We start from the raw sequence: 17,852 nt of genomic DNA on the forward strand, positions 1-17,852 counted from the left end.
TATATATATATATAATCCACGATTAATAAAAATGGATATTTGTAATTCCTTAAAACAAGATAAACTTTGTACGGAATACGAAAATTTAAAAATTCGACAATACACTTTTCTAATCTTTATTTTCACGAAAAATTATACTCCACTTGAACAAACAAAAATATTGTACACTCTACGTATAAGTTTCATCTAAATTTTCTGCCATTTCGAGTTTTGTTGTGATATATTAAATATGTGAACAAAAATTGCTAAATACGTGATCTCGTCCATTATCTCACAGCAGCAGACGCATGAACCACCGAAATTGAAAACTACTTTGAAAACGCCTCCCAAGCAAGCAACCAATCCTTTACAATTCGTCAAGGTCGGACCATGTTCGCTATATCGAACCGCGCAAGAGCAACTGCAAAAAGTTCAGGAAGTAAAGAAGATCAAACAGGAAGTTCGCGATGATCCCGAAGATTGGCAATCGGTAAGCCTTCAATTCGATACACATCTTTTTAATAAAAAAGGAGAGATATTTCGATTGCAATTCGCTAACTTATATTTACATACGATAATTTTGAATTTATTCAAACATTATTTAAAATTAGCTAATTATGGACTCTTGATATTCTGATTATAAATCTATTTTATATGTATAAAATTTTTTTTCTGAGTTTTGCTATATTTTTTCTATTAATATTTTTATCACAATATAAGATATTAAAAAATAAAAGTACATATTAACTCATTACACTCATACAAAATCGCAAAATTTACAAAGAGACTTCAAATCTTTTACTGAAATTAATTAAATATCACACACATATATTGTACTTTTATATATCTTATATGTATATGTAGAATTTTTTAAATTAAGGATTAGATTAGAGATTAATGCAACTTTTTTTTAATAACGAAATATTTGTCCGCAGAATTTAGATAACTGGAAGAGTAGCCGGAGGAAGCGGCAGGAACATATAATCGAGCGAGTGGTAGAGGTGAAGAAACTCGAATTGGAGGAACACGATCGTCAGCGTCGTCGGAACAAAACGTTTTCGGAAATGATGGAGGAACGCGGTAACAGAGGTCGCAAATTGAGTATCAGTTTGGCTATGTACAACGACGAGGATGCGAACGATCTCAGTGACCTTGGAATCGGTACCAGCAGCGGCAAGAGCTCGGTCAGCGGCGATACGCATGACGACACGCACAGTGTTCTGGTACGTATCTATTTAAATACATTTTGCATTCGATTTACTTTTATCGAAGGGCAACTTTTTAATCTATCGACACATTGATTTTATATGAAGAATTTGCAAGATTCATTTACAAATTATTTATGAATTTATAAATAGCTTCGTTTTCTTGGAATTATGAATTTGTGTATCTGCGAAAAAGTATAGGCTTATGAATAATATTCAATTTATCACCGGAATCTCGTTAAAACACATTCATCCGTTACGTGCCCATGACCGCTGTATGTTTGTTTGTTTATATCACATATGTTATATTTTTTATTACAAGTACTTATTTAGATTTTAATTGTCGTTTATCAATTGAGATTTGTTTCTGTATTTTATATATGCGAAAGATATAGGGTATATAGTAATAGGATAGATTAACGGAAAAAGAGTAACATTGCGTGTTAGAGATTAAAATACAACGTTTTCTACTACAGAGGAAAATTATTAATTTTGAACTTATCGTCACAACTGTCATTCGATCGAGATAATATTACTCTCGTAAAATTTTAGAGTGACAGGGACAGTGAGATCGAGAAAAGCCATTCGGACGTGGACAACGTTACCGATGTAATTTCATCCACGATGACAATTACTACAACGCTGCCGACAACAATGACGACACTCGCGACCACATCAGAATGCAACAGCGACAACAGCGCAATAGCGACAACAATAGCGATGACGATGGCGGAAACTACCGCGGCGATGCCGACGGCAACTACGACAATAACGACGTCCACCCCGACGAGGAAAATATTCAGTGGTTTTCACGACAGTCACAGTCATAATCAGGAGTACGATTCCGCTACTACCGCAACGATGAGCTCACCTGAACCGGAAGAATACACGTATGAAGGCGCCATTCGCGGTTACGTCTCGAGGGTATCGCAAAATATACCAAGAAGGTCTTTAACCGGGATCGATTCCAAGCTAGAGGCGACCAAGTCGTCGATGAACGGTTCCAAGACGAACTTGAATGACGACAGCAGTAAGTCGCCTCTATCGGTGGTAAAGGTGGATATACTCAAAAGACGCGAAGTGTTCGAGAAGGCGTCACAGAAGAGTAGCGACAGCAAGACAAACAACAGGTTATCCGGTGACTTTACCGGCACGAAATCGATCAAAGAGAGGCTGTCGAGTCTTGAGAGGCAAAAGTACGAGACTGAGAACGGCGATAAAACTACCAGCAAGTCGCTTAATCGCTTATCCGGTGACATGAGTTCGATCCGGGAGAGGCTCACCCATTTGGAGAAACAAGCTTCGGAGCGAGAGAACAAAAGTTCCGTTCACCGCAAGCTTAGCACGGAAGATCTGGAGACGGTGAGGCCTCTTAGGGAAAGTCTATCTACTCTAGAAAACTACAGTAGCAGCGATGAGTCCTCGGTACCGACCACGACGAACGAGTCGCGCTCGCGCAATGGCGAGCTAACCGCCAGGACGATCAAGGATCGCTTCAGTGCATTCAATGACGTCGGTAGAAACAAGGACGCGGCAGATAAACGTGGACCCACGCATGTCAGTAAACATCCACTCTGTTTTCGAGATCAGGAGAACAGGGTTGATACGTCAACGCCCAGCGAGAGGAGTTCGTCGCCCGATTCGGAGTACCGTGTACCTCGTGCCGTCTTCCATAGGAGCTTGGATTCCCTGGACGCCGACGCTTCTAGTGGACCTGACACCTTCGAGCGCGTGCAGAGCCTCGAGGAGCTCGACTACGGGCGGCGATATCCCGCCTCGTCATCGTCCGCAGAACTCCTGAACGATACGGACCGTGAGGACTCGGGTATTCACACCGCGGATGTGAGCTGCTCCGTCAGCCAGGCGGACGAACCGATCGACGAGGAGATCGCGCATCATACCGGCGGCGCAATCGTCGAACCAAGACGAGAAGTCATCGTTGAAGAGAGGGCCAAGCTACTTCCATCTGTTACTTCCATTATCCAGGAGGACGCGTCGACGCCAAACATGACTGTCGAAGCGCCGAACGATACCACGACGGCCACTCACTTGCAGTTTACCAGTCCCCGGGAGGCAGTAGCGGTGAACAAGGTGAGTAAAATATTAATGTTTACGAAATTCCAAATACACGAAATAAACCCAGAAAGTTTCAACGAGAAACGAGTCTTCAAGTTAAAGTAAACGCAAAGTATAGATATTTTTTTTTTATACAGACTCGAATGAGAGCACATAAAATTCCATTACTAACTGATTCCTTCTACATCCTATATACATTCGCATTTTAAATTCAATTATTGTTTTTACCAACTCTTTGCTATCTTTCTTTCTTTTCACATCTCTTTTTTCTGGTTATGGTTGAATGACTACAAATCGGGTATAACTCTCTGATTCTGTAGGGTACTGCTGACAGCTCTGGAAAACTATCGACTAACAAATCACAGCCGCACGTAGAGACCACTACTAATCCTAATACATCTCGCTCGTATACCTCGGTGTTTCGCGCGGCCACTCATCCGATTTCCAAGGTACCTTCGCGAGAAATAACTTCCGAAAGCTTCTCGAAATCGCAGACGTTCGGCAAAGACGCGGCCGAGCTCAAGACAGATTCCGAACCGAGTCTCAACGAGTCTATAGTATCAGCCAGTTTGAAACTCTCCATTGAGCAAGCGATACCGAAATTCGTTGGCCAAATGAAGCGGCAGAACCTTGTCAAGGAACACTCTTCCTCCGACACTCTTCCGTCTCCGCCATCCTCGGATGTCATTCTTAGCGCGGAAACTTACCAATTATCCTTCCCCTTCGTCAAAACGATGACGACTTCAATTGGTCCCCTCCTCGAAACCAATCCTCCGTTTTCCAAACCTACGTCTTCCCGAACGATATCTAAGATTCCCACTCCCCTTTCTCGCAAAATTGTCAAGTCCTCACCTTCCGACTCTGTCTTGATCTCGTCCGCTCTCAAAACTTTGCCTTCGAAGGAGTCCAGCGCGAGTAACAAGTCTTCGACAAGTCAGACTTCCAGCCCGATTCGGAGAATGTCCGAAACAGCTCTTCCTATTTGCGCGACCATCGTCGAATCTTCCTCTTCTCCGAGCCCAGCGGAACAATTTGTACTTCCCTCCTCTCCTTCGTCGAGACTCATCTCAGGAAACACGCGACACCACGAAGAGACGCTATTGCCTGCGGAACGACGTCGAACCGTGGTGGAAGTTTGCGAAAAGGTGGTAGTACCTCAGGGCAAGACTCCTACGACGCCGCCAGTGACGCCGTTCATCACGGTGAACCGCTTGATAAACGCGGACAAGCAGGGTTCTGTGACCGAGGTTAGAAACGATCAACAGCAAGCCGGCAACGCCTCGAAAAAGTCTTAAAGTGCGATCTTTTTTTTTCGCAATAACTAGTACTGTCCTCCGCTTTCGATCAGCCTCTAGACAAGCCGTGCTAGATGTTGTACATAGATTACATCTTGAGAGGGGCTACAGAGTGCGAGAAACGTCAGATTTTCAATATGTGACATATTGAGAGAATGATGCCGTGAGCAATTTTATTGTGGCTACGGTTTAACCGGTGTTCTCGCTCTATCAACCGATGAGTCGACTGTTAAAACGTTTACATTTTTATAAGAGTCATCCGGTCTCGCGAGTTCTGCCGCTAGTTCTTGAAATCCTTCGAGAGGGGATTATTATTATTATTACTAAGGGATTAGCATAACGCACAGGTCATTATCACTTCTACGTTGTTACGCATATCGCGCGAGTGCAAAATTAAACTTAAACTGTACTGTCAGTTAGTCGTGTAAATAGGCGCGAGGCAGGTGCGAAGGTATGAGATAATCACCGTTATTATATAGAGTTTAATCGGGTTATATATACAAAAGCGCTTGTACATTGTAACGGTTACTCTATATACATTATAACGGCATAACGATTTGCAATAAAGTTTATGTTTGCGGTATGTCTGCGACGTAACAGCAGGCGTCCAAGTGCTGTCGGATATTGCATTTGCCGTTTAAAGAAGATATCGACGACCGATTTCGGCAACGTCGATCGTAATTTCACTGTAACTTTCTCAAATTATACAAATCATAATTTGGGAAAGTTAAACTATAATAAAAAAAAAGAAAAAAAACGAATACTTTTAAATTAAGATTGAAGATTGCTGAAATCGATCGTACGAGAGAATAAGCCATTGTGATAACATTCAATCGCTCCTCCAATCTTAATTACCGAATGCGATCAATCGTATTAAGTCGAGTATATGCGATTAGAATTATCAATCGCACGAGAAACTGTATAGGCGATATCGCGGTGCAAACGGTTCTCGAAGCAAACGCATGAATGTAAAACTTGCTTCACTTGTAACGGTCTTGTAGCGAATTTAAAAGAATTCGCCGACACTTGACGCGCGATTATGATTAATTGTCATGGATTGTAGCGGTCGACCGCGAAAGAGAACGAGCAACGATGAAATACATAAGATACAAAACACTGGCCAACGAAATTCGCCGTGTTGTATTCTTTTCTCACACATTCATGTGGATTTTATTCGATTAGAAAATTTCATTTTGCTTTTATCAATTTATATATTATTATCTTAAAAAATTATTCTAATATGTGTTTCTTTTCGATATATTAATCACTTGAGAAAATCAATTCCGAATTGGCTCCAAAGATGTGCTTGTTAATTTCAATTTTTATTTCCTGATATATAGAATCGAGAATTGAACTATTAGCATGAAATTCATCCAGAAATTAAAATTTGTCGATGCAAAAACCTGAGACGGTTTATCTTCAGGTTATATTAATAGAGTACATAAATATACGCTTTTAATAACAGTCGCGTTCAAAGTACACGATAGATACATCATTTTCGTGACGCGCGCAAAGTCAAAGGTCAATCGCAATGACATTTAATTATTAATAAAGAGTTCATGTTGACGTGCCGATGATAAAAGCATCCATGCCACCGTCAATGATATTTCCATCAACGATTGTTACTCGTTTGTCGGCGCGCAAGCCTCGCGATCGCTTTCTTTCCACATGTCTCGTCCTCGATACGCTGAAGAGGTAAGACGTCATATATTTTTGATTGCATCGCGCAAGCAGCGATTTGCCTGAGCTGTGTGTTAGCCCCGGAGAATACCGTGTCGGCGAACGGCTTTCTTTTTTAGTAGATCCCAGAACGAATCGTACAAATTTCACGAGACACGCATGGCTGTACGGAGAGCTTCTTCGAAATCAGGGCCTATCTTCGGACAAATACTCGATTTTCTACTCTTTCTATTTTAATAATAAACAAAGAAAAAAAATACAATTAAATAAAAAATATAAAGACAAAGAATTTTATTTGATAATTAAAATCTCTACATTTATACGTGCTTATTTTACATATCTCCATTATCATTTATCGCGAGCCCTAGGCACGCGCTTGATTTGCCGCTATATACGTGAGATAGACCCTAGTCGAATCGCTTCCTTATCAATCTCATTTAGAATCAAATTACCACATTTAATTGACAAATTACGTATCGCGTTATACCCGCACTCCATTGGAGAATTCGAGCCTCGCGATAGCGGAGGCTAAGTATCTCTCTTATCTCGACCGCCGAAAGACCTTATCATGTCATGTGCTCGCAAAGCCTTTTAAGTCAGTCCAACAACACCTGAGATCACGGTGATCTAGTGGCTGTACAATTTTCGAGGCGTGTGCACGATATACCGCTTGTAAATTGAGAAAGTGAACGTAGTTTCTCCTTCTCCCGCGTGTGTACCATCCCTGCATGCAATTTGCGAGTATGAATCGTAAGGTAAAGGATACTAAACTAAACGGGTGTGTTAATAAAGTGCGATTTTTTTAATTTATAGTATTTGAAATATACGCGAATTATGTGATCGTTGCTTTGATACCTGTAGTTCTTTCTTGACGGGCTATGAACCTTACTTACTCGTGTATCCGCTTTTAGTAAAAATTCGAAGTAAGCTACTAGCTTAGTGATATTTACATAGAAATGCAATTTTTTAAAGAAAAGATCTTGAAAAATAGAGTGGAAATGAGACAAGAGTTGCAGAGAATTGAAAATTTTTTTAGGATATACAATATATATCAGTTTTGAACTGATTTATTAACATTTAATGCATTTCAACAGCTGATTAAATAATTCCATTATTTATTTTGGACGCATTAATTTTTTTATTTTTAGTGTTTATTTGTATCTCTAAAACTTTATTAGCAAAAATTCATTCTTCTGTCGCTTATAATTTTAGAATCTTCTGTTGGTGCTTTTATAAGTTTTATTATAAAAAATATTACAGTGCATGCAAAGAAAAAACAGTTTTGAGAATTGACAGGTTTAACTCAACAATATCTTACCAATCACCTATTATCCATGTGTGTTCAGCACATTAATTTATATTAACATTCTGCAAAAAATATTTATCAACGCCCGATGTTATCCACATATTTTGCAACGAGGTATCGCATTTAACAGTTAATAAATTATATGCAATAATATTTTTTTCGACAAATATTTGAATAATCCGCGGTATAAAAAAATTGCATAATATGACGGCTCTAACAAATGTATCGTAAACCATTGTTATTTGGATCATTATTCAAAATTAGTGCTTCTCGCGTCCGCATTTATCGATGTTTTCGCAATGCGCTTGTATCTCCTTTGTAAAGGCGTGTCAAATCGCAGAGAAAAGCACACATAATTGCAGGGATCCGCGAGATCCATCGGACGTGCAACATTATGCAACGCGCATCGACCTGGTAAAATATACCCGCATATTCTCACGGCAAGACTTACACATCTAGTGCACGCGAAACTTTTTCCCAACATTTTTCATGCAACTTTGACTTCTGAGAAGAGACGCTTGCGACAATGCTGTCGTGACGTTCAAGTAGACATTATATTATATCATTTAATGACGATTATTTCATTAAATTCGCTGATTATGGGTACATAATTTTCAAGAATCTTAAAAGAATTTTTTTTTATTTTTAAATATTTTTTAAACATATTTTAGCATTTCTTAAATATTTAGATTAATTAGAATAATTGTGTGAAATTGAAATGTAATATTTTTTAATGACATAATTTATATATTTCTGAAACATTAATTATAGAGATTGTCAGAATACTATGCTGGAAATGAGATGTCGCTTAATCGACATTTATTTGCCTACAATTTTCGTGGATTTTTCTAGAAACATTGTTTTAAACGATCCGTCAATTTACATAGAATGGAACGTTGCAAAATTCGTGTGGCACACGGTGCGAGATCCGGCCCGCATTTTATGTACAGCTCTCGGAGTACATTGCGATTCGTCTCCTCAGGAACGGATCGTTATCGAGAAAACGGACCAAGAGGAGGCAGCTGCGAACCGCCTAGTGGCTTCAGTAGTCGAACACGAGCAGCACGAAACGACGGAGATGTCGACCAGTGTCGAGATGTCTGCCACTACCATCAGTACTAACATCGTCACTACGAAAAAGTGCACCGTCAATAGTGATGTGCATGACCCGTCTATTGCTTCAATTGTCAAGTCGACAGTCGATCGTCCACTGGAGCGATCGGCGAATCTGAGTTTGACAAAACAAGAAATTGGTCTGGTCGACACGTTGCGTATCCCGAATCCAGCTTCGCCGATTTCCAAACAAGTTAGTAGATCGTCAAACAAGTTTCTTAGTTGTTGAATTTTTTCGAGAAAAAGTAGAGAAATCGATAAAGTAAAATTATATTGATTTCAATATTGAATTCTTCTTAATTGATCTTTGGCACATTTACAGATTCTGCCACTTACTTTATCTAATGACGAGGAGATAACTGCTGATCAATCTTTTCTTCTGAATCCACCAACGAGTGTGGAGCCACCAAAAGAAAAGCCACCACCACCTCCGGTAGACGACGATGAGAATCCTTCGCCAGAGCCGCTCAAAAGATTAAACTCTACTCGCAGAATAAAGAAAGAGTTACGCACAAGGCGGTCGGATTTTCTCGGTATTGAAGGGGTAAGCGCGAAAATAAAAATCTATTATTTCTATCTTGAAAATCTTAATTTCTTTATAAAATTTTTAAGATTTTTACAATTTTTCATATAATATATCTTTTCTCTTTTTTTCATCTTTGTGCTTTGAAGTATGCAATTTTCATCAATCTTATATCTCTCTCTTTTAAAAGAGCGAATATTATTTTAAGATATATATATATATATTTTGCACTTTGTTAATAGCAGGTCAACGACGACGATCTCGAGTCTGAGTTGACGTTGACGAAACCACCTGACATGGCAGCGATTCTTGCTGAGGAGAGACGCATAGAGCAACTTCATCGTCGTTCCTACGACACTGACAGTAACTACGAGCAAGATTCGAGCCACGAAAGAGACTCTGGAGTCGAGTTGGGCCACGTCGAGGACTGGACGAAGCAACCCGTTAGCCCTGACATGTCGCAGCACAGCAGACAGAGCAGCGAGCCTTTCGGCGCCAGCGTGACCTCTTCCGAAGAGGACGAGATCACGAAAAAGGAGCGAGAGATCATGGAGGTTCTTGAGAAAGAGGAACAGTGGCGATACGGCGATATTCGCGAGTATAACAGGTACAAATAATCTGTCGATGCCACGAAATTTTTTTTCCTATGTATATTTTTTTTTTTTTTTTTTGAGAGTCCAAGAAAATGTCAATCAGAAAAATATCGAGTTTTTCTGAAACATTTTCTGGCCCTTGTTTGCTTAAAAAAAAAAAAAACGTTTAATACGAATTGAGAAGGAATATGTCATCAAGTCATCACATCATTACAGTGACTTAGGGGAAAGGCTGGCTCACAAATTGCGCGAACTCGAGGAAGAGAAGATGCAACTGGAGAGAGAGGCGATACTGCGCTGCAACGAGGACGCGTTTCGCAAGAAGGACGATAACACACGCAAGCAGGAAGATGCTTCCTCACATGAGCAACAGCAACAGCAACACGATGAGACAGCTAAACAGCGGGAGACCCAAGCGCGAACGAAGGAGGAGGTGAAGGAGGAGGAAGCAAAGTACGTCGGGGACAAGCGAAAGGACGGGGAACTCAAGATGCAGTCGGAACAGCTGAGAATGCAGAACGAGATTGAAGAGAAAGAACGAAGAGTCGTCGATGCGTGTCGCAAGGAAGAATTGCGCATCCGAACGATGGAAAGTCAAATTCGCGAGCAAGAGGTAAGGCCAATCGCTCGGCTCTTTTCGTCGAGTAACGAGCTAATGAGGAAATAAAGAGCCGATGTTAAAAAGTAGATAGTGAATTTAGACCAAGACCCCTACTATCTTTCCGATTATGTTCTCTCTGTGATATTTTTCTGTCAATTTTTTCGTTTGCAAGAAACTTGAAACTGCACATATTTCCTTTAGTATACGTGGCACGCATTTTTAACCGATAGCTTGAAAAAATGTTATTATCACATATCCTTTGAACAATGTTGTTTTTGTTCTATTTTTTTTATTTATAAAAATCATCGCTTATTGCAACATTGCCCGAAGGATTTGATTGTTGAATAGTAGACGGTGCAAATTAAGTATATAGCATAGTGTAAATATTGATGGAGGGATTGTTGCTAATTATTCGCAGAACAAAGCATTGGTCGGTGCTGGGTTGCGCAACAACGAAGATGAATTCCCTTCTGGGGTAAGGCAATAATTGTAATTTTTTAATCGCTTGTTTGCACTGAACTTTTACGTAAATATCCATATCAAAATTCTATTTATCTCTCGTAGCTATCTCTTTTAAGTATCTTTCGGACTAATTGACTAATCTGAAACTAGCTTGATTCGATCTTCTTATTTGCATTATAGTATATTATACAAAAGATTAATCATATATATCAAGATATTTTATTTTATTATTATATTTATTGAGTTATATATATATATATTTTTATGAAAAAATTTTTTTTATGATTTCAGATCAGAACAAGTTCACACTCAAGAACACTTGACAACTGTGCAACATCAATCGCCACAGTACACGTTACAATCTCAAAAAACACATAATCCTCCAATCACGAGTAACAACGGGAATCAAGAAAAAATGCTAAGCGTGAGCGGGAAGAAAAAATGTTCTCATTGCGGAGAGGAATTAGGTAATCGAATGAATTCTCTCGAATGTTCTTTTTATAGAATCGAAAGCAACAAGTGAGAATTTTAAACAAAATATACGTATTTATTTACGAATTTAAAAACATTTATACATATATAGATTTATCTAAATTTTTGTTATTTTCAATAATAATTGCTTTAATTTAAAAAAAAAAAACTAGAATTATGACAAAGTTCAAAATTCCTGTGTCTAATATTTTAGATAGATAATGCATATAGATAAATAAGGATAGAAAATACAATTATAGAAAGATATTGTATATTATCCCTTTAGGAAGTGCTGCGAGTAGAAAGAGAACTTCTGCAATTGGAACAGGAAGAATTAAAAAGACAACGAAATAATTTGGCTTATCGTGAGCAAAAACAACTTAGATTAGCGGAGAATGAATTCTCTCGAATGTTTCTTCACCATTATATATACTTATTAACATGATATCCTTACGATCTCTAGGTCGTGGCGCCGCAATGATAATCGAAAGTCTACGGTTGTTTTATCATATGGAGTGCTTCAAATGTTGCGTATGCCACGTACGTCTCGGCGATGGATTGATGGGTACGGACGTGCGCGTCCGAAATCATAAGCTCCACTGCCATAATTGCTACTCCAGTGACGACGGTACATACATTTAACTCTATTTAAACATTGTATTATGTATAATCATCCGATTGAGCGCATATCGATTCCGAGAACGATACGATAAAATACATACTTCCTTCTTTATGTAAAAATAACTAAAGAACGTCTTTAAAAAAATTCATATTTTTAATAATTTTAAATATATATTTATCAATATGAAAGTTTTGTGTGATTGTAAAAAACGTAAAAAAAGTCAACTATTACAACGCGATTGCAATGTAAAAGAACATCTCGGAAGGATATCTTTATTTCACAACTTATATCGCTGTTAAATTTTCAGGTGTCAAGTTCAGTTGTGTGTAGAAGCCTGGTGTTAACGAAATTAAGCTGATTAATTTGATGATTGTAATGCTTTTTGGTTAAACCGTATGATTTTTATAATCTCAACTATTCAGTTACCCTTGCTTAAAAAATATCACTGGATACAAACGACATATAAATAAATGTGCATAAATGTAATTTTGACAGTCGAGATAGAAGAATGATACCATGTCCATGTCCGCCGATTAGATATACATATATATAAATATATATAATCTTTTGTGTTTTTATTTCAAAATAATGAGTTCTCACACATATGTATGCAATCGTTTCTATCAACTAACACGAATCATACGTGAAGGATGTATATAAGATGTATTTATGTAATTAGTATAGAGATAAGAAATCGTAATTGTTAAGATTCAATGTAATTGGCGTTGATTTAGCGGCGCTGTATATTTTTGTAATATATATAATTCTCGTATTCTCTATTTATACCAGATAATTTACACCGTATATTCGAATAACAGAACATGCGCGATTGTTTTCTCAATCGGAAGTGAATAACACGAAATCGAGTTTCTGTTGAAATAATAAAATCTAATCGATTCTACGCATTCAATAGTCGATAATTGCAAACAATGGTGTATGCAGGTCCATTTATAATACATTAACATCACAATACAAGCTTCAATATTTTCCGATCGTTGAAAATAATAATTTATATTGATTTTTCTACGTGTTTATTGCCATTATTTTTGAAACGTAGTTTTTTATTTAAATAACTCTTATATGTATTCGTGTCGTTAAAATAAGGAATGTTCTTTATATATTTATAAACCAAACTTTTTTAAAGTTTCCTGCAAAATCCGCCACTGTTTACGGACCAAAGCACGATTCGTACAGGATTACGCGTTTAAATGAAAGCAACACAACACAAACTCAATCGTTTCCCGTAATCGTACCCACAATCATGCCAATAATAATTGCTTCAATTAAAAAAAAAAAAACTAGAATTATGACAAAGTTCAAAATTCCTGTGTCTAATATTTTAGATAGATAATGCATATAGATAAATAAGGATAGAAAATACAATTATAGAAAGATATTGTATATTATCCCTTTAGGAAGTGCTGCGAGTAGAAAGAGAACTTCTGCAATTGGAACAGGAAGAATTAAAAAGACAACGAAATAATTTGGCTTATCGTGAGCAAAAACAACTTAGATTAGCGGAGCAGTTACAGGAACAGTGGAAATCCTTGCAAGACGTTGCGCAGAATTCTGTTCAGAAGAATACGCAACAATACAAATATCATACGCCTACAGTGAATTATAGATCTTCGATGCCAAATTTACAGTTTCAAGACCTGCCGAGAAGAAGACCACCGCCGCCGCCGATTCCGCTTACTAAACCACGTATATTAGATCAAAGACAAAGAGATGTTACTATCAGGTAAATATAAATAATGTATTGTAAATGCTTTCGCGTTACTCTAAGTTTCTCCACGTTATGAAATAATATGATCGCAATTATTGAACTTTTTTATTTAATCCCGAATGCATAGAAACAGCCGTATACCGTCCGCGGACTCGATCCCCCAACAAGTAGACGCATCGATTCGAGAGAACGCATCGGCAACGATGCTCGCGAATCACGCTGGTCAGCAAATGTCCAGACAAACCTTACAGGCGTTAAGCGCAGTACCGCGACCACGAATTGTCCAAGGTGATCAATGGGTTCAGCGGAGGAAAAGTGACGTGCCGAGAGGCGCTCACGATGTAAATTATCAACATTGGCTCATTCAAGTACGTATCAAAAAATTATCTTAACTGGCAAACATCAATTTTTTTATATAACTCCGTCTTTAGCTTTCCGATAATTTTCAGACGCATAGAAAATTAAAGAATAATTTATTTAATTTTCTGAGAACCCACTTTCTTTAAAACTCAATATTTTATTCTAAACATATTTAGCAAAATTTTTTCTGTATTAAATTTCCGGCAAAATTGAATACATATCTAATAGTGTATAGTATATAATGAGATACAGATAATATAAATAATTAGTTACGTATTATTATTCTAATGTATTCTCCCACTCGATAGGAGGCAGAACAAAGGAGGATTAATGAGAGAAATCAACGATCGCCGGCGCGGAAATCTCAACCGCACGTAACTGGCACCTCCGTACCATATAATGCTCCAACTCGAACGGATAGCAAACCGCTACCTGATTCTATTATACAAACTCTAACGCAAAGAGTACAGAATAAAACGCAAGAGAAACCTCTTTCGACTAGAAAAAGGTATATTTAATTAATATTTGACGATTTACAAACGGATTCACACATTTTAATTATAAAAATCTGTCAAAAATAAAAATACCATTCTTTATTATTAAAATAATATTTTTTTAATAAATAAAGAATAGCATTTCCTTATTTATGACCTTTTTTAAAGTTTCCTGCAAAATCCGCCACTGTTTACGGACCAAAGCACGATTCGTACAGGATTACGCGTTTAAATGAAAGCAACACAACACAAACTCAATCGTTTCCCGTAATCGTACCCACAATCATGCCGAAGACGTGTTGCATTGTGAAATATTGTAACATATGCATCTCGTATTAACGCAATTTTATATTATTGAAGAAAATAAATGAAGCACAGATAAAATTTTATTTTTTTTTTCTTTTCGTCAGAGACACATTTCTTACCTGATATTCTATCTGTAGATTTTTCCATGTATCAGTTATACATGACATTTAATGTATTACACGAGTGCATCTGACACTTTAAAGAGACATTCACAATTAATTCTTAGCGTATAAGATTTATTTTTCATCAGAAAAATTGCAAAAACAAAATACGATTCGAACACAATTTGTCGCGACGATATTTTGTAAAATCACTGCCATTTGAAATCTATCGAATGCGATTCTCGTACTATTGACAAAGGTGCGTGTATGTGTCTGAATTTAAAAAAAAAATCGATATAATTATTTATAAAATAACAATATATAGGTACCTGATGATGACCATCCAACAGTTCCACTTGTATTAATTACTTAAGCGGGAAAATAACTGTGTCAAAGAAACGAAAAACATTTTTGATCAACTTCACAAAACTCCGAAATAGAAGTAGACTTGCCGAAATCGTAATAGTGAAATCATAATAGTAACGATTATAAACGTAATATTCGATAAATTACGGAAAATACGCAATTTGACAGTTTAAAAGGCACGCGCGCATTTTTCGCGCTCGAGATTCAATTTTAGTCAATAATAATGATCGCGAGAAATACGGAGCAATATTCGATTCAAATATGATTTTTCCATAACGACTGATCACTCGATATCTATCGCGAAGAGCGTTTCTTCGATTGGTAAATCGCGTATGGTCTAGTGAAAAAACCCTAAGCAGCGATCGCTGTGATTGGTCCGATTAGGATATGGTCTCCTAGTTTGGATCACTATGGCTGCGGTCGATAAAACGCTAGAAATGGTTCGAAGCATTGCATTAACCAATTAGAATAAAGAAATATTTACTCTCTTTGTCCTGATTGCTCAATCAAACGCTTCGAAGCATTTCCAGCGTCTTTTCGACGTTATACCAGAGAAAAGCCTGAGAGGGGTCACGCCGCCGTTTTTTAAAACAATGTGAAAATTACTAAAGTGAGTAAATTCACTAGAGTATCTACGATTTCATTTGTCGAAATCTAGTAAATCTGTTCACTTTAGTAATTTTCACTTCGTTTCAAAGATACACAATCGATTCCCAAATTCACTTTTCGGTGCTAAAACAACCGGTTGGTACATGTGTGTGCTAGGTCTATAACTGTGGATCAAAATTGCGGAGAAATATTAAAGATTTATTAATGTTTTATTAGCTGTGCGTGATATTTTGCCATTCTAGCATATATTACGGACAGCGATAATAAAAGTTATTATTGAAATATTTTTATATATATGCGCACATATAATAAATGACAAAATAAATATTCTTAAATTAATTTTCTTAATATTTTTTTCCTAATTTTTAAATATATAACGTGTAGAAGATATTTACAATAAATTGCTTTTACTTTTCTCTTATTCTTGAAAAGTATTAAGAATTTTAAACATTATCAAATCATGCTTTTAATTTATATAGCTTTTTATAATTAATTATTAATTTATTACTTGGATTTTAGAAATATTTGGATTATTAGATTAATCAATGAATACTTCGAGTAAGCGTTTGATTGATTAATCAGGGCAAAGAATCTTGTACTTTAAAGACAAAATAGCGTCAAAAACAGAGAATGTACTTTATATTATTTATATTAATCGGATTCTCTCAAAATCTATTTTTGATCAAATATATATTTAACCCCGTAAATTGGGTTTAATCACTTTCAAAGCGATTAAACTTGCTTCATTCAAAAACGCTAATAAATTATCGGTAGGGTCAAGATACGTGTCAAATTTATAAGAAAAAGGGTACTGTTAAGCCCTCTGCTCAGATAATGTTAAGAATAATTCTTGAAAAGTATTAAGAATTTTAAACATTATCAAATCATGCTTTTAATTTATATAGCTTTTTATAATTAATTATTAATTTATTACTTGGATTTTAGAAATATTTGGATTATTAGATTAATCAATGAATACTTCAAGTAAGCGTTTGATTGATTAATCAGGGCTTTATCATGGCATCAAAAAGTGGATATGGCCAGTGTTGTTCTCGGGGACGCTTTCTCGCGCATGCGCAGCGCATTGGTAGAGAAATCCAGCGACGGCGTATGTAGTACATATTTGTGTACGTACATTACTTACAATAATATGTTTAATGCCAGAAATTTTTTAAGCTAATTATAATCGTCTTTTATTAATTTTTTATTATTTATTTGTGATTCATTAATTTGTAAAACATTTTAGATTATTCTTAACATTATCTGAGCAGAGGGCTTAACAGTACCCTTTTTCTTATAAATTTGACACGTATCTTAAGGCCACGTTTAACGCGCATGCGCGAGAAAGCGTCCCCGAGAACAACACTGGTGGTGATCTCATATCCGCAAAACTGTGGCATTGGAAGCGGACTTTATATTCCGTTTGACATCGCGAGAGTTTTGATTAACCAATGAAAGCGAGAAGATCCTGGTCCCGATTGGTCAATCAAACGCGTCGAATGCTTCGTAGTGTCAAACGGAACGCATCCTATGTGCTCTCTTGTATAAAATTTCACGTAAGAATGCGCGATGCGCGACGCGAGGCAACCGGTTACCGGTTCTATGCGCGATACATGCGACGAACATATTGTCGCAATATCGGGCAATATCGGAGAATTGAACGAATTGGTGATGAAACATTTCATTGTCGCGACGCAATTCGTCTTACGCTAAATCCTCGTACAAGTACGGTCCGATATTCGTCTCTTTATTGTATTATATATTTATTATATTACATTTTGCTCAATAATAGTATCAAAGATCTGAAAACGTACAATCGACATGGAGGAGAAGATGTTGCAAATTCTTGAAGACGTTGGGTGAGTAGTCGCACATATTATATATCGCGAAAAATTCATGATATTCCAATATTTTAAATCTGAAAAAAGAATATAGAGAGGTTCTAAATAAAATAAATTATTATT

The 17,852-nt window shown here is 36.9% G+C and overlaps 1 protein-coding gene across 1 annotated transcript; it reads left to right on the forward strand.

The window, feature by feature from the left end:
* The first annotated feature begins 31 nt into the window (after window positions 1–31).
* On the forward strand, window positions 32–14,534 carry LOC115233707 (mucin-5AC). The gene is made up of 15 exons (XM_029804267.1): window positions 32–41; window positions 181–215; window positions 278–469; window positions 915–1,202; window positions 1,737–3,275; window positions 3,581–4,507; window positions 8,524–8,847; window positions 8,977–9,198; window positions 9,420–9,784; window positions 9,987–10,383; window positions 10,790–10,846; window positions 11,591–11,688; window positions 13,440–13,667; window positions 13,780–14,020; window positions 14,321–14,534. The coding sequence occupies exons 1-15, from the start codon at window positions 32–34 to the stop codon at window positions 14,528–14,530; spliced, it is 5,133 nt and encodes a 1,710-aa protein (XP_029660127.1). The 3' UTR covers window positions 14,531–14,534.
* The last annotated feature ends 3,318 nt before the right edge of the window (window positions 14,535–17,852 follow it).

The sequence above is a fragment of the Formica exsecta genome, unplaced genomic scaffold, assembly GCF_003651465.1.
Source record: "Formica exsecta isolate Colony F162 unplaced genomic scaffold, ASM365146v1 scaffold182, whole genome shotgun sequence".
Taxonomy (NCBI): Eukaryota; Metazoa; Arthropoda; class Insecta; order Hymenoptera; family Formicidae; genus Formica; species Formica exsecta.

Bases quoted from the DNA above. Each gene is read 5' to 3' on its own strand.
- LOC115233707 (XM_029804267.1), top strand. The intron at 8,848-8,976 runs GTTAGTAGATCG...GCACATTTACAG, and splicing joins CTTCGCCGATTTCCAAACAA to ATTCTGCCACTTACTTTATC. The intron at 14,021-14,320 runs GTACGTATCAAA...CCCACTCGATAG, and splicing joins ATCAACATTGGCTCATTCAA to GAGGCAGAACAAAGGAGGAT.